Raw genomic sequence first — 24,854 nt, forward strand, 5'->3', positions numbered from 1 at the left:
CTGTCAAATTGTGACACTTGGGATAAGTGAGACTTTTAAACGTCAGAAATTCAGTTTCTAATGGCACCCTGGCAACAAGACCTAACACTTCATCACAAGGATGACACATTCTAAAAGCTGTTTTAAAATAAATCAGAGTGGGGATGTGTTCCTTCAAAAACGGACTGCATTAAACAGGTTTGAGGAACCAGAGAACTGTGCAACAGTTTCATTCTTAAACTGAGACAATGAAGTTTGCAGGAGATTTTGGTGAGACTGGATTCTAGTGCATCTGGAGATGCAGTTCAAACCCACGTAATTAGCAGTGTAAGCTCCTAATTGTCACGAAGCTCCTGTGACTCTATCTGTTTCTTGATATCCTGAGTCCCCAGCGACTCTTTGTTGTACAAACCATGCTTCTCTTACGCCTGAAAGCAATTCAGACTGCAAAAGATCTCACAGCTCACTCACCTGCAGACTAACTGCCACCTAAACCCCACCAGCGTTCCCCGAGTGGCGAATGGCACTGCACTTACCGTGCTGCAGCTCCTGGTCTACAGCCAGCAGAACGTGGCAGACACCTGCCTTCACTCTTCCCAACAGCGGGTGTCCAACTGGGGTTTCTCTGCCTCCACCTGGAAAGACAAACGCTGTAGGCCTTAGAGCCAAGATTGCAATTGGGTTCTCATCAAGTGCAACAGCAGCTTTGCCAAACTGCACTTGGAGCGAGGTCTGTGGCACGGTGTGGGACACACTGGGAATCCAGCCTGGTGAGCTGGTTCAGCCCTGCAACACTACCCTGGCTTCTATATGATAGCAAATTGAGATATGGCTTCAGATCGTGCAAGTTAATGGTTAATTATTAATATTTAATGCAATTTCTTTGTAGGAGGGTTTGCTACCACTATTGCCTTGGACATTAGGACAATAACTTAGTAATAACAATGAATACAGGGGTAAAATGATCTAATTTGTGGAAGAAAAAACACCACTGAAATGGACAGTGGATACAATGACCCCAAAATTACAGAGGTATTCTCTCTCACTACTTCAGTTCCTTGCTCCATTAATATTTCTTATGCTCCTTAGTGAGCTCCAGACTCTTTCTAAGCACTGACAGACACAAAGGAACTGAATCACATCTTCTGTCAGACACTTCTAGTGACTCATTTCTAGATCAACTTCAAAACCTGCCCCCCAGTGATTTTGATCTGACCCCTACGTTTTATTTTATACATAGTTCTCTCTCAGCTGTCTTTCTGGTGTTTAGCAGCATTATCTGTGGCTCCTCATACAAATTCAGTACTGATTGAGAGAGCCTACTCCTCTTTACCCTTTGCCGTATGCATCAGTAAATGTCCCTCCCATTTCCTGTGTGCTTTAGAAATCAATTCTGGGGGAAAAATAGGGGCCAAAGAAAAACTTCCACTAACTTATTTTTCAGCTCAGATTTGCACTTTTGAAATCTGAACTTCTTGTTCTGATATATACAGTAAAAGCTTCAGCCTCAGGTGTCCCATTTTAATTGCCTGCTATTTTCATTACTGACTATGATGGCAGCAAATGCTCTTCAGGAGATACTTGTATTTTAATTTATCTGCAAATATAAATCACACATTATAGCACTTTTTTTCCTCTAAGTTAATTGAATCAATTCTCTAAATGTCTCTAAGCCTGATCATTTGAAAGAGGTTCACTGTTTGAAATCTTTTAAGAATTATGGCCCTTGAATTGTGCACAGAGTGGTATCAGTCCTTGCTCCAGATAGAGGTATTTTATACATAGAAGGTAAAAAGTAATACATATAAGCAACATCATCTGTAAAGTAGCACCCGTAATGCTAGAATGAACCTATAAAGATATTATGACAGAAATGTTGCAAATATCCCAATTAATTCATTGCCTTAATATTATAAGTCTTGTTAATAATTGGTTAATAATGGGTCTGGATATATTTTATGTTCTAAAATCTACTTTTATTTTCTTTATTTCTACATTACACCTAACATTAAAAAAAAAAAAAAAAAAAAAAGTAAAAGCTGATATCAAGAACAACCATTTTTTATTACTTAAAATCTAGGAATGGCCAGTGAAGAAAACTTGATTTAATGTAGTTTTTACTAAAAATAAATCCAACAGATCAGTTTTCTGTCCTGTGATATTGGCTATTTTATACCAGTAGAACTGTAAATTGCTGCTATGGTAAATTCAGTCCTAAATTTAAACTTGGATTTAAGCAAGCCACACATAATTCATTTACAGCGACGATGATGAAACAGAATGTGCTTGGAAAGACTGTCAGTGTTTGGCTCATTTTTAGAAATGAGTCCATTTCAAAAATTAATATTACGGTTTAAGTCCACACTTGAAATGCAGCATGTCCCACATCAGACAGTTGTGCAGGCCCGTTTTGTCTGTCATGGAGTAAACCCAAGATGCGGCTCCTCAAGTCTGAAGTCCTCCTGAGCCCATCCAGCCCACAGTGCTTGGCTGGTCACCATGCAGCAGCTCACCACCCGCTCTGCAAAGCAGCACCCGTCTTTTCCCACAGAGCAGGCAGGTGGTGAGGGGCTGTGCCTCAGGGCAGTGTAAAGAACACTCACCAATAACCGGGAAGATAACACGCAACATGCTTCTGAGCTGTAGGAACGCTGTCCTGAGTCTAAATACATAACACACCCTCCTATTGTGAATTTCTCTTCAATTTACCTGTTTGAATTTATTATTTGTAAAACACACCAAGCCTCAAATGGATTGACCTTCTGCTAATGTACATTACCTAATGAATGGATGCAATTAGCTAATTCATATTGGACTATTGCACTTTCCAGGTCACATTTATCATCACTAAATGTGTGATCTAGTTTGCAAGTTTAAATTTTTTATTATTACCCTTTACACTAAAGAAATAAGTCTTATATTTAATTACCTGAACTTACATATTCAATTAATAGCTTAATTAACTTAATGAATATGGATACAGCACAGAAGTACCAAAAGATTGCTGCTAGGATGTGCTTCTAAGTACACTCTATAACAGGCATGCTCTGAACCTCAGAACAATTTTTTCTATTATTACGTTATTATTATTTTTATTTAAAAAAATTTGGCTGGGGAATTCCAAAGGAATTGGGCCTGACAATCCAACATTCCTATACAGGGGCCCGAGACGGTTTTATCATCTATATTGTTAGCATTTCTTATGAAAAGACAATCCCAGAAGCAAAGCTTACATTTCTGCAAAGAGGATTTAAACATTCAAAAGTGAGTCATTCTGACTGAAAGGGAATTAAAATAATGAAAAACAAGCAGAACAGCACCTCACTTACTAAAGGACAAGGGATGAATGTTTATAACATGGAGGCAAGACAAATACTCTCCTTGTGGGACTGAGGCAAGAAAGCACCAGGACCAGCATCTCTTACAGAAAACACTTCTGTAATGGAGTGTGGAAATGTGGCTAGATGGCAATGAAGCTGGGGGGTGCACTTGGAGTGGGAGGGCAAGTCAGAGGAAGGAAACAGTCATTTTCCTGTTGTTCAGAACCATGAATCTGCTGTCATACTTAGCTACATTTCTTTGTTTGCCAAATATTATTTTGTCTTTATGCCAATGGAGTCAAATCTGTAATTACCATTGACTTTTATATATCTTTTTTATTATTTAGGTAGGTTCAGATCTGCTTTTCACAACCCTACAGCTCTACTGGTAGCCATGGTAAGTCACAGGGTGTCTGCTGCTATAGGGAATGTGTGCCCTGTAGAAAGGGCAAAGGTTTTGGCAATGTATCCCATGTTAAGAAAACATAGGGCTTAGATCAATGAAAGCCCATAGGATGTACATTGAGCTTTTCTTCATACAGCATGGGTACAGTTACCAAGATATCTATTATTTTTAAAAGCAAAGCTGAATTTAAAAATTCAATATTAATTTTGAGGGCTTTTTATAAAGAAACATGATGTAGAAAAAGTTATTCTAAAAAGTACATGCTGTCAATCACCTTTCCTTGCATTTACTTTCCATGTACATTAACTGCTCCAAAAAAGGGAAAGCGCAGGAAAAAAGAGCAGGGAACATAGGGCTATAACGAAGTGCCTATATAGGCTATAATGAAGTGCCTGTCCTAAATTGGTCTATTCTCCAAAGGCAGTATTTTTCTTGTATTGAAATAGCTTTCTCCCAGATGCATTCAGAAAGTCAGACCTGCCCATACTGTCACCTGCCAGAGAAGCTTATGCTAGAACCATATCCAGTACGTGCAGAGGGAAGCACAGCCTAGTGCAGCAGGTAACATCAGTGCATGTAACCACCCGTGCAGCATGTCCCTAACGCTTTCCCGTTTGGCAGCACTGACAGTCCTATCCCAGAGCCATTCAGTGGGGCATGTTATCTGTTCCCACGGTGCCAGCAGGACTCCACAGTGCAGCAGTGCATCACACAGCTATTGCAGAGATTCAACCAACGAGGAAACTCAGGGCCTGTTATACACAGACATGTCTGTACAGTTTTTTTGATTTTTTCACAAAACTGTTGAAATTTACTATCATCAATTATGTACAAATATATGTAACGTATACTTGTGCAACATATCAGTTATGCACTGAGGTGTGATAGTGTGCCCAGCCAATCAAGAACAAAGAAAAGTTTTAGGCCCTGCTTTAGAGAAAGACCAGTTTAATTCTCACTGAAATCAACATCAGTTACAGTGGACTTCAATAAGCTTTGAAGGAGGCCTCACACATTACTGGCAGAAAGTTTGAAACACACATGTGGTGCCTATTTGATCTCATATTCATGATCTGGACAAAATATTTTATCTGGACGCTGAGAATACAGAAACAGAGAAGAAAATACAAAGAAATTCTCAATGGGTCACCTTGTGTGCCCTACCGCTCCCTCCAAGGTGGGCCCAGCTAAACCTGAGCTTCACATTGCAGATGCTTGCTTCTGTGAGCACTTACTCACCAGGGACTAGACCAGAGACAGAAGATGATCAGAAAGCATAGGAACTAAAGAAATGTTGTTTTTTTTTTTCTGTACTCAAAAACATTAGAATGCTGAATTGCAGTACGTTCAGATCATGCTCACTTACATTTTTTGAGTTCCCCAGCAGCAGGATCAATAAATAAAACAGAAAATGTCCTGTAAGTACCACACAGCAGTTTCTGTAGAAAAAATAAATATAAATATAAATATAAATTAGGCAAAGGCATTTGTAAAGGAACATGTATTATAGTGGACATACTCATTCAGATTTTATCCAATTCAACTAAAATCAGCAGATTTAGACAAAAATAATTTGGCACATATTATTATGGTACAAAAAAAAGCGTTATATTTATAGCCTTGGTGTCCCCAGCTGTGTTGGTTTAGGTTTTATTACATCACTAACAACAATTTATGCGATACTCCGAATAATGTAGTTTTAAAAATTTAGTACAGTATATCCTGTTACTCATGGGATTCAAACTGTGGGAGCTATGTGTATTATTCTCTACTTTGCTATTTCTGTAGGAGTGAAGATTACTCATAAAAATTGTTAGGTTATATACACTGTTTGAATTCCTACTCCACTTAAATCCAGGTGAGGAGAAGAAATAGTTCAGTTCAGACTGCCTTGGGGGTAAGGATCCTAAGGGTCTCAGTGTTCTGATCTAAGGTCACACACTCAAGCATGAACAATAATATCAACATGCTTCTTGACATCTTTAAAGAATGCCAATAGATCTGTGAGGCATAACCTCCCTTAACAGAAACCATTTGATGCTTCTACGGGCTTTATCTTGTGTCTATTGTCTAAAGATAGCTTTATCTGTGTCTATTGATTTTTTTCTTTACTACAGTTCATCTAACTTTCCTGGTATGGAAGTCAGACTGACAGTTCTGTAGTTCCCATGATCATCCTTGGAGCCCTCTCTTAAGAGACCAGTGGATCGGTGCTAAATGTCCTATGTTCCAGTTTGCTGGCTTTAAGATCGGATTCAGCAAAAAACCAACTCCCTGGTACTAGCACTTCAATAGCAGAACATTGGAATTCCTTGAGGGAATTCTGCACAGCTCCAGCAATTAGGCACTGTTTAACATATCAATTTCTCCTATATTCTGTCCTACCAAGAATTCATTTTAGGACAGTTCCTCATGCTCAGCCCACCCGAAGTTTGGTTCTTTAGCAAGTCAAAACCAAATCTTTTAGCTTTTCTGCTGAGTTGACCAGCTTAAATGCTTCTTCTACACTTTCATCCTCTATAGCTTTACCTACTTTCTTCCAGGACTCCTCTGTGGAAGAAATTTGAAAAAGTTGGTATGACTCCTACGTTCTAGTCCAGGTGCTCCTTAAAATCTTTTTGGTAACCTGTTGTGATTCCACATTTAAGATGACAGTTTGTACTGTTTTCTGTGATCCTTGTTTACATATGACCTCCATTTTTGAAAGTTGTCTGCAACTTCTTCCCTCAGACTACACAGCTGTTACTACTTACTGGTGGCAAAGCTCTTATCCTTACCATTGTGACACTGGGAGCAGGGCCCAGGTGAGGGGGCTTGGCAGAGAGAACAGGAATCATTGTGCTATTTTCTTTCCATTGTTCAGCCAGGTTGTCCAAGCATTGTATGTGACAAAAAGGCAGTATCAGGGAACATGGATTAGTAATTAAGGTCAAAGGTTTCCTGCATTTCTTTCATCTTTACGTTTCACTCAACTTTCACATACTGCCATGTAAATATCTATTACATTTGGGAAATGTCTTTAGAATCTCATTTTGAATATAATGAAAGGATATACTGAATTCAAATTTTATGTGTTGCCCCTTTTTTGCATTTGAATAAAAAATATTTAAAAGTGTAGTAGTGACTTTAAATTTTGCCAAAAGCTGGAAAGATTTGCCAAATTATTGAAGAAAATCTGATGAAGGCAAGTGTAAACGGTACATACTTGTGTCAGGAACCTGGTTCTCCACCCTGTAAAGAAAAAAAAAATATGGGAAAGGCAACATCATCTGGACAAATGAGTAGGGGATTCTGTCTCTGTCACTGACATGTTACTTTGATGTCATTAGTTGAAAAATAGTTAATGCTTTCACACCTGTTATGAGACTAAACTAAGAGGTAGTTGCATACTACTTTGTGAGGGAGACCTGCATCTGCACAAGAGAAAGATCTGCTATGGACAAACAACTAAAAATTGCTTTCATAAATGTATTTATTTATTTCTCATTTTCCTGGAAGAGAGGAAGCAGTTTATCTCATTCCTCCTGTAATAAATGGCCTCCTCAGGATCCTCCCTCAGCTCTACTCTACCCATAATTCTGCAAGACAAATTCTCTCACAGACATAATAAACATATGCTTTAACATCCTGTGATAATTAAGGTCTTGAAAAATATCTTTGTTTTGCGGCCGTATGGGGTAAAGGTTTTCAAACTGCAGTACATAAGCTGTTTTCTGTGGCTTCCCAGAAGCAGCTTCAGCCATCTCTGTGCAAGTGCAGGCCTGCACTACGGAATAAACCTCTGCATCTGTGTGTGCCTGCTGCTGCATAGGTGCACCCCCAGCTCATGCAGCACCAGGACAGATGCAGTCTTCTTGCAGCTCATCACCTATGTGGCTCTCCAGAGGCCAGCATTTTCTGAAGCGGCTAACGGCGAAGTGGTGTTTGAATGCTGAGGCAGAGATAGCGAAAAGAACATGCAAAAAGGCTTAAGGATTAAAATTGGACAGTGAGGGTAAACTGGGTGGTAAGAGGGATGAAACTGGTGGTGGTAAAGAGGCTACAGGTGTAGTGAACATTCAACAAATCCTAGACTGAGGAAAAGACGAACACTGATGGGATTGTAGAAGTGACCCATTTGCCCAGTTCCCTAAGTCTTTGTCCTATTCACAGCTGAATAGGGCAGTACTGACAGACCTAAACACATTTGCCAGGAAGGTAAAACAAGGAAGAGGACAGATACAAACTGAGGCACCGGACATCTACAACACATGCTAAAATAACCTATCACAACTGGGCTAAGCCTTTGGTGTTAAGTCAAATGACAGAAAATATTTGTAAATCAACCAGATGACATGTCAGTGAGGTTAGTATCATAACTGATAAATGCATTCACAATGCATAAAAGATTAAAAGTGTAATATTTTTCTCTAGGAAATCTAATTATTTGAGATATTCACCAATTTCAGGTCTTAAGATAATGGCCAATAATAATATAATGCTTCATATTATAGCACCTATGCGCTTTTAAGCTGAATATAATTGGGAACATACAGTCATTCTCAGAGCTTCATTTGCCTATACTGTATTATAGAGAGCCACTGGACCAAAGCAGATTTCATTAAATGTTCCTAATTTATTCTGCCTCGTTGCTCTTTTGTAAACAGGGCAGGTCACTCGAGAGCAAGGCATTGAGTCCAAAAAGAGCATCGTGTGTGAATATACAAATTCAACATACAACCAAGGTAAGACTCCTCATTAGCCACTAAAATCTCTCAGGACTAACCAGGTAGGAGCTTTTATTTACAGGGTAGAGCATAGCATCCTCACAAGTATTCACTCTCTTTTACAACTTTCTCTTGAAAAGGTTTCAGACAGCCAGTGGTAGCATGGCTTAAATCTCAATTTAGGTCAGAGTGAATTTTTCAACCATATTTTGTTTCCTTACTTTGTGGTTTCTCTTTTTGCCTTTCATCTCAATTAGGGTGACAGGAACATTTTATTCATTTTTACCAGGAAGGAAAAAAAAAAAAAAAAAAAAAAAAAAAGTAATGTAGCCAGAAAGGTAATGATTAATCCATTCTGCAAGAAAAAAGAAAAGTTCTGATTGTAAACTTACTGGTATTATCTAACCAGTATAAATAGAAGCATACTCAGACAAGGCACACGATGGAAAACTCATGATGAATTGTTAGGGCATGTTGTGTTGGTTCTGTCAATGCCTGCAGTCAGATGATTTCACTGGCTGTACAGGATGAAATCTCATATTTCAATGTATAAGTAAAAGTGTCAAAGTTCAGCTGAAGCAGGGACGATTACAGAGCAAATTTTGTGTGTATTTGTAACTAGGGCACCAGAGCAATAGAGGAAGCCAAAATGAGCCGGAAAAGCAAAAGGAGTTTAAAGGAGAAATTTGCCTTGAAGAACAGCTTGGTTAAAGAAGCCCTTTCAGAATTCCTGGGAACTTTTATATTGATAGTAAGTGTCAGCTGCTTTCCTTCCTTCCTACTAATTTAATGTTGGACAGTGCTTGTAAGGGGACATGTATGCTTTTTCTTGTACTATACCAGCAGCGTGGTTACTGCCTGCACACCCTTGAATGAATTGCTTCTATTTCTGGTAAGTTTATAATTCCTTTCTTCACATGATGTAATTATCACTGGCTATTAAAAACTCATAGCTTTATATCTTACAAAGGATAAATGTTTGATTTTTATAGGAGCAGAATTTCATTGAACAACTATGTTTTAAAACATCCAGATATACACAGTGAATACTAACAATACTCTTGCATTTGTTTTTTAAAAACTCAGCATTTTATTCTACTTTCAGTTGTATGCACAACTTTCATTTGCTTTAACAAACCTATTGTATTGCACATTTAAAAGTATTTTAGCTGAGTTATTTTCCTGTGCTACATGGAGATTTAGCCATGTGACTCGTAGTGAATTTATGCAGTTACACTGCTGAATCTTCAGAGATTTTGTAAGCTAACTATTTTTGGTTTTGTTTTCAACTGTATTACATAAATTATACATTTGCTTGGTTCTGTAGTGCTGTTACAATATTAGGTAAATAACAAAGCTCCACGTTTTCGTATCCGCAAAGCTTTTTAACTTCATTTCTTGCTCAAGGTTTCTGTGCATTTTGCACTGGGAAACAGAGCTGTCTGGTGATTTACCAGGGTAGAGAGCAGGCTCAGTAGCAGAGCTGGAAGTCAAGCAGCTAGAATATTTATGCCAAACTCTTTCTTCCTCTTCTTAGTCTGAACAAGACAGTCTAGCTTATTGCTAAATATTTCATCATAGTGAAAGGGCAGGAAAAAATAAAAATCGGGCAGAGGAATGACATAGTATATTTTATAACTGTAACTATATTAGCTAAATTTCAAGTAAGCCATCTAAAAAATTCCAGTAGCTCATAAAATACATGAAAATAATGGTCTTTACTACACTTCAGCCAACTGAAGTGCACAGGCACTAAAGTAACATTATTCTCAAATTTAATACGATCCATAAGACATTACAGTAAGGAGCACATTTAGAAGAAAGGACCACAAAGCACTTTACAAACATTAATGAATTAAGTGTCACAACACCCTGGTAAGGAGGGGAAATGTCATTATCTTCATTTTACATATTAGCAAACCTGATTAGAGCAGACTGCACAGGAAGCCTGTTGCAGAACTCTGAATATAACCCAGATCACCTGACTTCCAGTCCTCTGTCCTCGCCACAAGATCATCCTCCTCTGTCCATTAATACAATTAAGCAAGTGAAGAAAACGTATTAAAGTGCAGATTAGATTGCAAATGCTATTATTTAATGTCCTGCTGCACACGACTAGAAGGAAATGGAAACACGGAGTCCATTTTCTATTATATTCCCCATATGAATATAGAAGATGAAGCTTTAAAATTGTTGTTGATAATCTGACTGAATTTCTTAATTCTATTTTACCCTTTCTAGTTTTAGCCTTGGCTTAAAGCAGAGAAGATACTCACATGGATTAAACTGAAGCTTTCAAAGTGCTCAGATACCTTGATTTATTTTTAGACTGTGCAAGTTAGCAGCAGTACAAAGTTTATTGGGAAGAAATGGACTTTTCTGCTGTTATTTATTGCTACTGCTTTTAGGCTCTGTCAGCTAGTAAGTTGTTTCTCTTAAAGAGCAGACAAATATTAAACTTATTAACTTAAATTGGAGCTAATCAAAGGGGCACCCTGATAAGTCAGGAGGCAGAAATCCTTGAAAAACAGACTATATATGCAAAAGAAGTGATAGCTTTTTTCCACTATACTACAAATATGTTTTATTCCTGTTACAAACTGAAAGTGAGTTCACGCTCATTTGAATCTTTCCTGAAAGCCATGTTTTTGCCACTGGGATGGGTTTTACAGCTTGTACGGAGGACCTGTGCCAGGGAGCGGGGCAGTGATGAGCCCTTCCATTATCCACAGGCTCTCTCTGGAAGTCAGTGTTAACTGATGGTACCTAAACCTGTGATCAGCCCAGTACCTCTAGAAGCCAGCTGGGTGAAACTCCACCCCCCAAATCACCTATTTCTATTTCTTCTGGAGAACGTCACAGACTATGCACTATTAAGAGCTTAAGTTATCGTCCTAAGTAACTCTCAAGTCTTGCAATATTATTTTCCAAACTGTAAAGTGTAAAATCTGTAAGATTAATTTCAGGACACCTAAAACATCAGGCAAATAACAAGCCTTCCCCTGGAGGTGAGAAGGGCTCCACCTGCAGAGCTGAACAGAGTTGAGACAACAAGCCTTGAAAAAGTCCCTGGGTGTAGAGTTTGGATAACATCTCCTGGTCATCCCTGCTTAATATGCTGTGGTTTGCCCTGCAGCATGGTCTCAGAGCCTGCAAACTGAATTCTTTTCAGATGAAACTGAAGTGGAAGGAGAGCTCCAGAAGCACAGCAAATGTGCTGACCGTTAATAGCTGCTCAGCCTCTGGATCAGACTAAAGATATGGCTAAACAATCCCCACCCTGAGACGTCCATAGTTGGGTCCTCTAAACTGGCTGCTTCACAGATCTGCTTATATTGCACAGCATGCCTTGGTACTATGGGCTAGCTGCTGCCAGCCCCTCTCTCTGCTTACCAAAGCATCTGACTTGAGGCTTTCTGAGGGTTCAGTGAACAACACTAAACTGTACAAATCTGGAAGTCCTCTGCTGTATAGGCAGATCCAATGGTATACAGAGCAGCTGCTGTTATCGCCTGGCTGGGTAATCCTGTTGGCGATTAGGCTACTTTACTCTTAGACCTATTCTTCCAGGGGAACAATATTTCTTTCAGTATCAGGCCGTGAATTATTCCCTAAGGCACAGCACAGCTTCTCCAGTTACATTCTGGGACAAGAATTGGAGCAGTAGAAAACATCCATTTTTCAGTCCGTAACCAAATGCAAATTGCATGTGGTTTTGGTTATAGTGAGCTTTTGGTTACTGTCTTGAACTATATCACATTCACTTTATGAGGTGCCATCAAGCTGAGAAAATGGTGTGCTTAAACACATACGTGTTTTCTATTAAACACAAAACAAAACAACAAACATAGCGATGCATTTTTAATATAACTAGGTTACACTTGGAGCATAGGCAATGAGGAATGTGCATTAGGCTTGGTATTTCTGTTTGCACATTATTTGTGAGCTCCTGTCTATGCCTTGCATTTGCCTTGGTATGTCCCACGGCAAACCCCCGCCCTGCAAAGTTTCATTGTGCCATTTGTAATTTAAAATGAATATCCTCACAAATATACAATCTGCCTATAAAGTTTTGAACAAACATTTGAAAATGAAGACGCTTTCTATGAAGTGGATACTGAGTATTGTAGTTTTTGCATAATGTGTTTAGAACCAACTTCTGGGACCGGTCCCTCCATCCCACACCTGTGCAACAGGTCCTGCAGGCGGGAGAATGCCAGCCCCTTTGCAGTGCGGTGGGCTCAGAGGCCAGTGCATACACACGTTTCCCAGTCTCAGCCTCAGCCTTCTGTAGTTGGGGCTGTCCCGAGGCCTCCCTTGAGAAAGAGCACTCTGGGGAGCTTTTTGTTTTCCAGCATGTCTCTTGGTTCAGTATGTTTCCTCTCAGGGCTCCTGTGGGTTACTGTGGGAGGGACCAGCTGGGTATCAGCACAAAGAAGCCATGCTGAATCAGATAGATGGCTTATGTGACTTTTCAGTGAGTCTGCCTGGAACTCAACTAGCCAAGTGCCTCTCTGCTTTTAATCATGTTTCTCTCCATATTTCCCCTTTGGGACTTGGCTGCATTGCTCTCAAACAAAATGGGATTTATTCTGGCTTATGCCATTACGTATATCTGAATTGGAATAGTTCCAAAAAGAGAAGCCAAATGGGCCATGTGGCTTCCTTTACCAGCTACTGCTCACCTAACATAGTTTGTATTTCATTTTCACTCTGAAGAGCATCTTACTAAACAGTTTCCCGGAAAGGAGCTGCACAAGAGCCAGTATCTCCTGAGTCCAGAGCAGTGTACAGGCTTCCATTTAGCATACAAAGACCAGTAGGCAGCATATTTGCAAACTTTCCCTATCTATTGCTTCTCTAAGGACACAGTCAAGTAAGTGAGTATGACCAACACTGAGCAAATTAAATCATCCTCAGTTGTTACTGTTGTACCAAGTGGAAAACTAAATGAATGTTCCAACAGTTCTCACTGTGCACGGCCTCACCCAGAGTAAACAGGGACACAAAAGCCAGCTAGCAGGGAGAAGGATTCCTTTTCTATTCTGAAGCCCAGACCCCAGCTGGAAGCAGGGAGCCTCTTGCAAAACTCCCACTGAAGCAAACGTTTGTGTGTGCATAGGCTGCAGTGCAGCAGCACGTGCACGAATTGAGTGCATGACATTGCCTGCTGCAAACAATCCAACTAATTAGAAGAATGGCTATTTACCTTTTGCTCATCAAAATTTTTTTGTCTTGTTTACATATTCTGACCACCTCATCATGTAAGTTATCATTTCTGCTTTCTTGGGGAGTTCAGTCTTGCCTGAAAACTTTTAAGTGTGACATTTCATGGATTTGTTCAGCCTAGAAGATTAAAGTTTAAGCAACTGTTCAACATCTTTCTTTTTGTAGCCATAGATTCCAGTGCATGTTACTTACAACACTACAATAATATATATCCATTATTCCAAGCATGCATTAGAATCCTTATTACATATTATTACATTAAAGCAAATCTAGCTTTTCATCATTTACTCTTTAGATAAGCGTTTAGTGTTTAATACATAATTACTTAGAATTTTTACACAAATAAAATAAATTCTTGTTCTAAATTTTTGTGAAATGGACACTTTGTATAGAATGAAATGGCTTACAGCAATAGTAAGTACGAGTTATCTCTAACAAATTTGTTTGAGATTAGCACTGACTGTCCTGCAGTACAGGACCTTATATAATTGCCTGTTAGACAATGAACTTAAGTTTGTCAAAGGTAGACAAAAAAGATTATTAAAACATTTATAATTGTGATATATCGCTCAACAGATTTTTAAATATTATACAATGCTACAAATACCATGAGTCTCAGCCACGGTTGTACTCTGAAAAGTGGTTCATATTCCACAGAGATCCATAAATTAGGGTCTCTAGCAGTAATATTATAGTACAACCACTAAATAATTGAAGTCACTCATGAATGTGACGTCACAGAACTTAATCCTGAACGTCCAGACCAAAACCGCTCATTCTATGGGAATAAGAGGCTTCCTTTCCATGTCATCCCAAACTCAGAGTCCTTTCTGTTTCAGTTACTGGTTGTATATATTCTAAGACCTTACATTTTGCTACTGATTCTGTTGAAGATGTGCAAACTCTTCCACCTTCTTGCAACTGTACGAGATTAGCATTCTAAACAGAAGTCAAAGTGGTGACAAAGATCCTCAGGTGGGCTCAGTGTAAGGAGGTCTTGTTGTACAGTCCTATTATTTCTGTGATTTTACATTATCAAATAACTTTTTTTTTTCTTTCTAGAAAACACTTAGATCTCCCTGAAGTCATTCTTTAATTCAGATAAATAGTTAGCAATGTGAAGGAACTGAAAGGAAGGTTACCCAACCATTCTTTTACCCTGAAGTGTTCATTACAGCAAATAATTCTGAAAATTCACTGGAAATCCTTTGTTTTCAGTACAAACTGAACTGCGAAAATTGTGGTTGTTTTTTTCCAGTATATGACATTTTAAACTTTCAGGTGACTCAGATGTTCTGTATTGCATGAAAGTTTTAGAAGAGAGTTATCTTGAACTTTGCAATATCAGCCCTAACATATAACGTTTCTCTTTGTTCAACCAAGAGGTTCCAGTAAATTGAACCTGATTTTGTGAGTTTTTCTGTAGATGCTTTTTCTTTTTCTCCCCCCGAAAGTCTGCATCTATAGAACTGAAGTGTAGGCACTCTCCCTTAGCCTCACAGAAGATTCACAGTTGAAATCTTTGAAGGAATGAGAGTGTAAAATGTCAGTTTAGGTTTTACAGAGGAACTTACAAGCTTTTTTTTTTTTTTTCCCCAAAAAACTTTGGCCAAATTAAAAAATAGTAATAAAACTATTCACTTTTTAAAACTCTCATAAACTGTTGGAAGAGATAACAGATTCAGTTCATGCCATACAGTGAGTTTATGTCTCTGTGATCTCAACTCGTCAGATGAATGAACCACTCTGGCTAAAAATGCATTCTAGTGAGGTCTCCAGTCCATGGTCTGGTTTAAAGGAGAATTTGATTCAGTTCCTTCTAACCCATCCCTAAAAGGCTTCTTTACTAAAAAAGAGGAAGCATTCAGCTCAAAGAAACATTTTTTTTCCCCAACAGAAAAGAACTTAGAAATAAAACACCGAGTCTTTACCTGTAACCATGCCCCTCGAACATGAGGGCACAGCAAAGCCCCAGCTGCCCTGCTTCTGCACCAAATGAGAGTCAAAGATATGTACGCTTATATTGTTAAGAGATGATAGAAAACCTCCTTTCTCAGAAATGTCAAAGCATGCTCCTGCATTCTCCAAGCACCATTACGAAGACTAAACACATTTAATACTAGTTTAGAGAGATTGTAATCTTTTCAGTTGGTGTAGGAAGCAAAGCAGAACAGCACACCTCAGCTCAAGAGTAAGAGTAACCTGGGAGGGCAGCAGCACCTGAATATACTCCTTTTCTTATGAGGCTACTAGGTAAGGTTTTCTTCCCTTGCCTCATCTTTGCTTCCTAGCCCCTTCGTCAGGGGCCATGTTTCACTCCTGAGAGTTTGCATCTAAATATGAAATGTTTCATTTCCTTTCTCTCCTAAATTTCTAAAACTTAGTAAGAAAATAAAAACAATCTTCTCTCAAGAAATTGACTCAAGCCAGTTACCCTGTATAATTTAGGAAAGAAAAGCATTTTAGCATTTCAGGATGAAGAATACAATATTAATCATAATAAAATATGAGAGAATGCAGACCTTTGCATTTCAAGTGATTTCAAGCTTTTATTTGTCTCCTATTGCATGTGCAAAAGCAGTAATAAAAATTTAAAGGCATCAATTTATATAACGGAGCATGGTCTGTACCTCAATATTTTCACTATTTTTTTCCCACAGAGCAATTTGAGTCAAATCTTTGTTTTAAAAGCTTTATGTACACATTTCATCCAAAGCCTTATTAAATTTACATTCATGTCTCCGAGTAGTAATGCTTTCCGTCATTAAAAAAAGTTTCAAAATGGTAATCATTTGAAGGCTTATGTCTATAATATTTAATTAACTAAATGATTTTTTTTTCAAACCTTTATTTTATTAAACAGTAAGTCTGAAAAAAATAAAGGGAAATCCATTTGAACCTAAGAGGATATTGGTCGTGTCCCAGGGGATCGTCAGGAGAACGGATGTAGTGATTTTTTTATTACTCCAAGTTTGATTAAATTGTAATGTACAAAAATCCCCCTGCCCCCACCAAAATATGTAATTAATGATAAAATAAAAGGCATGTGCTTTTAAGCTATTTTAAAATTACTTGCCTGTTAAGCTCTATTTTTATCTCACCTTAAACTTTTTAAGTACTATCTGATTTAACAAAAGATGGCAAATATTAGACAAGAAATGAGATGAAGATTGCTTTTTCCTGGACGAATGGGAATTTCCTCTGACTTGAATTCTTGCAGAGCTCATGCCCTGAATTTCAGTAGACCTAATGCATCTCTGTTTTTGTTATCTCTATTATCTGTTATCTCTATTGTTATCTGTTATTATTATCTCTGTTGAAAGAATGCTTAAGAGCCCAGGCTGAATCAAGGCTATACATAATACACAAACATAGCAAAACCATGTCTCTGTATGTAAAGATTTTCTAATCCATGATAAAACACCTTGTTATGAAATGCAAACAGATAAATTCTTAATCAGAATTGGTTTGTAAATAAGAGAGTACAAATGAAAGTGAGTTCTAAAATACACTCTGAATTAGAACCCTTTAGAAGGACACCATCAATTTAGTAATTGGACTTTCATCTGAAAAGTTTATTTACTACTCTAATAAGCAACACCCTTTTGGGTGATCATGCATAGAAATATTAATGGGGCCAGAGAAAAAAACCTGCATAAAACTACAGAAAATCACAATCAACCCTCTAATGTTCTCATGGGCAGTTTTGGCCAGGGAGATCCCTACCTGATGTGAAGGGGAAATGCAACCACTTCTCCCAGCCCTCTCCTGTGTTCCTGTTTTAAGGGCCGAGACGCCTGGTGCTGAGCCTGGCTGTGTGGAGAACCTGTGGCAATCTCCCTTAGAAATGAAATGCCAGGGCTTGCTCTCGTGTCCTCGAGTGTCCCGGCAGTACTGCTGTGCTTCTGCAGGCTCAGGAGAGGTAACTTTGGGATAGCAGAAGAGTGCCTGCAGCAAGCACACAGCTTTAGCCTAACATGCTGCACAGCACCCGAGCCTGTCCCCTTCACAGCATGGCGCAGGAACCCAGCACCTGCAGCAGGACCCAGAGCAATGCTGCAGGCCCATCCAGTCTGGAAAAGGGGAGCAGCCGAGGCTCTGACTAGCAGGAAATGCCTGTCTGGGGAACACGGGGAGTGTGGCATGGGAAAGGGCAGGGTTACCGCCTCTCCTGAACAAAGAAAATTGTGAAGTGGTGGAGAGGTCGTTGGAGATTCTTCATAATTACCTGTAGCTGTTTAACTATGTCATGAAAACTAACTAAAATGGAAATTCTGAAACTAACTAAAATGGAAATTTTTCTAATATTTCTCTATTGAAAGAGTACAGCTTTGAAATAAATTATTATTATTGTTGTTGTTATTATTATTATTATTATTATTATTATTATTGTAACAGCTGACTCTGGATTCACTGTATCACACTGATTTCTTGTATTATAGCAGAGTGTCATCAGTTGTGGAGCCACTGAGGCCATACTCTGCCTTCACGAACATCTGTGGTACCCCACTGAAGGAGTTTAACTCACCAGAGCTTGGCAACTGGTGATGTCCAAGATAGAAAAAAACACACATCCTTGCCTCCACACTGATACAAAGCAGGAGACTTGGCTGCTTCTTTACTGTTAGAGTGTATGGCTATGAATGCATGTTACCAGTAGATACGTTTAATAAGAAGGGGTCTTTTTACCATAAACTTTATGCTCTAAGATGTCTAAGGCTTTACAGGCCATGTAGAAAAACAGATTTCCTAAAATTCTGGATTCCAATCTTGCAGGAGATCCTATTTACATTGAAAACTGCTATTTCACACATTTGTGAAATAAAAAATGAAAACAGTGCAGACAGAGGAACTGTGATCTTCAGTCTGAGTGGGATAAAGTTCTGCAAGCTGCTAGAGAATAACAAGACATTATGCTCACAAGAGGCCAGTAGTCTTCCTTTCTTAACATTAGCCTTCTTACCCAAGACAATGGGAAGGATCTAATGTCCATGAAGCAACTTTTTTTGGCAGAGTTTGCAGACAGCTATTCCACACCCAGACATATTATTTATGACAGCAATCTAATTACTTTGTGAACAAAAAAGTCAGAACTGAAACTACTTCAGTAAATTTAAGATCAGGAGATAGACAACTGGTAAGATGAAAACCTGGTAACATAACACAAGATAAGATAAAGATACCTGGCTATATTCTACTCTAAATTACAGTCCCATCAAATTTGTGTGCTTGGGTTTGTGTGGATGCACTGGTGGCTGAGCTTGGCCTAGAAACTTAGAATATTTAGTTACAACTTGATGATCAAGTTGGTCTTAACTCAGCCAAGCAGAGATTCACAGGGTATTAAATTGCTGCTCATGTAATTACATGATTAGGTGATAGTTTCCAGTTATGTCAGCCTAGTAGTAGTAAGCATGAGAAAAATATATCTTTCTCTCCTCCTTAAAATGACAGCAGGTAAAGTATTTCTGTGACGTGGTTCAGATTTGCAGGTTTAGTCCCCAGTTTCCTCACCTCCAAATGGGTACACACGGACCGTGCCTGCCTCATTGGTCATACATGAGCAGGCGGTCACTCCCTGACATCCACTGAGCACAAAGCCAGTGCAGCTGTGCTCAGGCTGGCTTGTATGCGTTCTTGTTTGCAGATTCAGTTTTCTGAGACCGGTTAGCACAAAAATAGAGCATCTGCAGTTGCATATTTCCCTGTAATGAGTATAACAGTAGCTGTTATGCAAGAAGACTACACAGCTGTTTCTCTATGATTCTTCTTGGTTGTGGTAATCAGGGAAGGGAGGCCACAGCCATCCTCTGTTATTTCCTTCCCTCTTCATGTGAATTTGTAGTGGAGGTACATAGATGTGGTTACTGTCCCTTATCCTTTTCTACAACCATCTCTCCCATTCCTGTTCTCTTTTTTTTTTTTATCACCCTTACAGAAAAGGTTGCTATTTTCAAAACAATGGCCTTTTCTTTTGAATTTGCTAAATTTTGTCCATGCCATTTCAAAGCATAAGTACATAGTTGTAGACCTAACTACTTCCCTAAAGGCAAACTGTACCCCAGCTCACACAGGGCCGCAGACCATCCCATACTCCTCCATATCTGAGCCATACCTTTCACTAAATCTTCCTTGGTGCAATTCCTGGAATACTCCCTTTGAGAAGTCTGGAAAAATGAATGCTGGAGCATGCTACTTCCACCTCCTCTAGCCTTGTGCCATAATCTTAAACTTTATAAATTTCAGCACACCCGTTCTTTCCATATTCATTAAATATATAAATATATGATGTGTAGAATTCTCATATGAAGTTTTAAAAAACCATGTAATTTCAACTGTGAACAGCTGAAATGTTTTTTGTTTTGCTTTTATATCTGCATGTGCATTTGTGCTTAACATTGGAATAGCGAGGTATGAGATATGAACAGAAATGAGAGAATGCATAACGTAGTCCTATGTCATCCATTCATTGCACAGCAGTTGACTGCAGCTTTGAATGTCTTGTAACTTCCAATTATACAGTCCAATAAACTACTGCTATCTAACACCACCCTACCCTCACATATCCTGACAGCTGTAATACTTTGGCACCATACAGTGCTCTGTTTGCTCGCATGATTATAACCTCAAGGCACGAACTGCACCTGGGTATAACGACACATTCTTGGGGCACTTTTATAACAAACTCTGTCTGCATTGCAAAGCTGGTTGAGAGTAATTTTACTGAGAGTTTTCTCTATCGCATTTTGGAATTAGTTAAAACCTTGGGGAAATAATGGAAACAAAAGTTTGAGTTTGCCTGTTTAAATTCCATCTATTCTGGCAGGACTTGCTTGTTAAACTTCAATCACCAAATCTTTTTGGTATAGTCTGTTTCTAAGGCAGGAGAGATTTTCCCATTACATTGTTTCTCATTACACATTTCTGAATGGAACTGCCTTGCAACTAAAAGCAAGCCTTTCTCCAACAATTATATTTCAGGTATTCAAATATGCATAGTTAGGAAGGTCATTTACAACATGGTCATGGGTGACGTGCAGTAATGGCAGAATGCTAAAGTGAAGCAAGGAGATATCCAAAGCAACTGCCTTGGGTAAGATGCAATACTTCTATGAGAAGGAAAAAAAAAACAAACAGATTCCCATGTACCATAAAAGGAGGAAAATAAATATCTAATTTAACATCAAATTAATTAATGTTGCTCAAGATAAATCTCGTCACATCCCAGAAATGTTATGATTCAGATTGCTTATACCTGCAGAGGAGCAAAAGACTTTAGATTACAGATATTATGTGGTATCTTCCATTAAATGGTGGGTCCTTATTCAGAAATACTTAGGCATATATTTAAAAAAGAGATTTTTCAAAGAGACAAATTGATTTCTAGCAAACACAGACCACCTAGTCCATCCTAAGCTAAAGGCCTTTTGTACCTTTGAAAATATTTCCTATTGACCTCAATAGGACTTAAATACATACTTGAAGCTAAGCACGGTTTTTAGAACTGAATAAAGATTATCTTAAGCATACATTTAAATGTTTTGCCGAATTTCATTCTGGGAAGAACCAGCATAAAATTGAAGTTAGTTTAAATCTCTTGAGTATACTCCAACGTGTACTATTCAGGTATCCCCACTTGAATTAACTGTTCAAATGGGAAAGCCCATGAAATACCCTGAAGCTTCTTGACTCCTGTACATCCTAGAACAGCACTGAACCAGCCAGATCCAGACTTTCACTGTGCTCCACAGCCAGAGCTCCTCTCCCTTTCCCTACAACATACCCTGCACTCAGCATTCGCAGAAAGCTAGCTGAGCACAGCAAGGGGAAAAATTATACCTCAGGAGTATAAGTAACCACTTACTTTTAAGTCTGTCTGAACTATGATGCTACAAACGTTATTTGTCTGATTTCACTATGATTTGCCCTAACTTGTCTTTTCTTTGCCTTGGTCCATAACAGCTCTTAGATTTTCATCTCTCTTGCCCTTAGTCTTGAATCTTCTTGCATGGCTCAGAGTCATACTACCTGTTCTGGCTTTCTTCCTCATTTATTGTCTTCATTTTAAAATCACTGACAGTAAGGTCTAGCAGTTCATGTTTTGACAGAGCAATATACGACATCAAGGCAGCGTAAGAGTAACACACACTCTAATCTTCAGACAGCTGTCTCATTCAGGAGTTTCAGTATTAAACATAAAGCATTTTTGGACTATTTTTCATGACTTTTATAGTAAAAGTATTTTATAGTGTTTCTGTTTGTTTGTTTGTTTTTGTGTCATTGCTTATAACTACAATCTGGAATTGGAAACTTACCACAAAGAAATAATTCCCTCTTCACTTTCAGATTCAGGGATTTGTTGTGGAGACTGTGAGATAGGCTCCAAATTCAGAGTTGTATAACCCCATTATAGTTGCAAAGTGTTTTCTGTAGAGAGACAGAGGGGTTCTTACTACCAGACATTCTTTCTGGTCACAAAACAGGGGAAAATAAGAGTAAATGTTCCTTGTGGTAAAGGTGACAATGGTACCCATGCCACTAATGGCAAATTCTAGCATTTTTTCAATACTTAAACAACATTTTCAGCTATACCTGGACATCAGCAAGAGCTGCAAACTAACCAATAACATTTGACAGACATGCTTAAGATTTCACATTTTTCTTTTAAAATACAGGCACTTGGATGTGGGTGTGTGGCGCAGGCTGTCCTTAGCCGAGGAGCACATGGCGGGCCCATGACAGTCTCTGTTGGATTTGCAATGGCAGTCACCATAGCAGTGTATGTGTCTGGGGGGATTTCTGGTAAGTGACTTCTGTTTTCTGATATAGCATTTATTGCCACAATTTTAAGGCTACCTTATTATATTATTTCCAATTCATGGAATAAACAGTGATGTATCTATCAGTAACAAACACCATTACAGCAGAATCTGCATCAGAGTTTTGCTAGTAATTATTTTGTGTTCTTGTTTCCTTCTATTTTTCTGTTTGATAAACACTTCCAACAAATTCTAATCCAAACTACAATGTGGTAGTTCGCACCCTTGGCACACCTCTGGCCTTTATGAGCAGTGATCTGAGCAAACCAGAAATCTACTTGGTGTTGCTTTGAGAATTCTGTCAATAATAACCAGGAAAAGATTAGAGAATCCTGCATTCACCAACGAAAATGGTTGCCAGCCAGGTAGGAGGCAGGACAACCCATGAAAGGGTATAAGCAGCAGAGTTTGCTTTAGGGAGTACAATTCAACTTGCCATGTTTTATAACAAGCAAGTCCTCTCCTTGCCCCAAATTTTAAAAGAAACTCGCTTTGTTTGTTCTCAGAAAAAACAGATCAGAGAAAGCAGAAACAGCAAAAAGATTCAGTACTTGAGATACATTCTGTGATGCACTATCAGTGTACTGCCATTGTCCCTTTGTTTCTGCTTTAATGTTTCCTCTATATATTGGGTTGGAATCGTAAGAATGGCTAAGCCACAGATGTCTTTGTGTGCTACATTTGCCGTGCCTTGCTTCTCTACTATTCTGTACTACCTCTACTGTTCAATTTGACCCACTTCATATCAGGAACATTGGTATAACTGCTTTAAGATTTTAATCCTCCCTGTAAAACAGAAACTCATGAGTTGTAATAATACATGGTCTATGTACTATAATACATAATACTCCATGTTGTATGTGGAGTTTATATTGCTCTTACAGCAAATGGTTCCCTTGTACTCCAGTTGTCATGGATGAATTTCTGACCATTCAGGACGGGGGTAAAGTTCATCTGGGCAGGTATCTGTAGGGACGTATAACTGGATCAATAAATAGCTGCCACAGCAGAAACTACTGCGGCAATCTCTCTTCTAAAGAGATTACATTTTATTTTACAAAACAGCAGGCATGAGGAGGTTTCTAAGTTCCTATTAGAAAGTGCTTGAGGTACTACAAAACATGCAAAACAGTCTTGCTACTGTCACTGAAAGTGAGTAGAATGGTGCATTGATAAAATGCAAAGTTAGTTCAGCAGTATGTTCCTATTATCTGAACAACTTTAAGCTGCAGCTCTTGGTTTACACACAGGCAGATAAAACCTTCTAATACAGTATCATGAAAATACCCTGTAAGCACACTAACCTTTCCTATATTGGCATCTCTAGGGGCATTCATCTCCATTATACAGAAAATTAGAGTTCAATTCCAGCAGGTCACAGTGGTTGCAGAGGTTGCAGTATTGTGCTTCCTGAGGTTTTTTCCCACGACAAAGGATTCTGCATGCAGTGCATTTTCTCTATTAAAGAATAGAAACAAACACTTCAATAGGCTGGGACAACATCTGATTACTGGTAGACATTTTAGAATATCAGTTCCCATATATCCTTGTTAGCAAATTCCATGGCTCTTTGGCCATGAAGTCTCATGTTTACATATCGCTAAAATATTTTGCATCAACTCTTTGTGGAATTCTAAATTCACAGTAACACAAAATTTATTGTCTTCACCTGGTGAACTTGAGTTCTTTTATCTAGGTAAATTCCCTTCCATGCTTTTTTTCCATCTCATTTTCCTCAATCTCTATATAATTTCCCACCATTTTTTCAACTTTAGCATTTCAGTCAAACTCGTTGTGTTCACTGTAACTAGAAAAAATGGGGAAGTTTCCAAAGCAGACTTTATTTATTTTTTAAATCATGAGACTGCCAGTGGCACAGGAACCAAGAATCTTTTACGTCCCCTATGTCAGCATGAGAACCTTCAACAAGACTTTTCCTTCGCAGATTTAATGTTAATCAGACTGCTAATATTAATATGACTTGTCCTGACCATCATAATCACCCTGTATTATATACAGGTGGGGAACAGTATCAGGTGTTGAAAGAAAGTAAAATGATTCATTCCAGCCAGAGTAAAGAACAAAAGACAAGACAACAATTTATCAAAATTCACATGAAGGGCTGTTAAACAAGGTGCCATCCATCTATCTGCTCTGCACTGAAGAATTTGAAACACAGTGAGGAATTCAAAATTAATTCAAGACTGATGCTACCAGGTCAGAGTTTTGGAAATGATACAAAGAAGGTTTTATCCAGCTTGTTATCTGTGTTTGTCAGTTCTTTATGTATCAAAGGTGCCTGGATTTCAAAAGATAATGACTCAGTGACCTGAAGTGCAAGCAAACACAGAAACTGTACATAGAGGCCCTGTCTCCAACACTATCCTTTGACAGA

The 24,854-nt window shown here is 38.6% G+C and overlaps 1 protein-coding gene across 2 annotated transcripts in view; it reads left to right on the top strand.

The window, feature by feature from the left end:
- Window positions 1–8,845: 8,845 nt before the first annotated feature.
- AQP9 (aquaporin 9) overlaps window positions 8,846–24,854 on the top strand; it is a 30,389-nt gene continuing 14,380 nt past the window's right edge. Inside the window, exons 1-3 of one of the 2 annotated variants that reach the window (XM_082768819.1) lie at window positions 9,056–9,162; window positions 9,255–9,303; window positions 22,316–22,442. In XM_082768819.1, the coding sequence (XP_082624945.1) occupies window positions 22,376–22,442 (67 nt within the window). In that variant the 5' untranslated portion in view covers window positions 9,056–9,162; window positions 9,255–9,303; window positions 22,316–22,375. Of the gene's footprint in view, window positions 9,163–9,254; window positions 9,304–22,315; window positions 22,443–24,854 lie in introns of both variants that reach the window. The other variant, XM_082768818.1, reaches the window with a different exon arrangement.

The sequence above is a fragment of the Aythya marila genome (genome assembly GCF_965140915.1).
Source record: "Aythya marila genome assembly, chromosome: 11".
NCBI lineage: Eukaryota > Metazoa > Chordata > Aves > Anseriformes > Anatidae > Aythya > Aythya marila.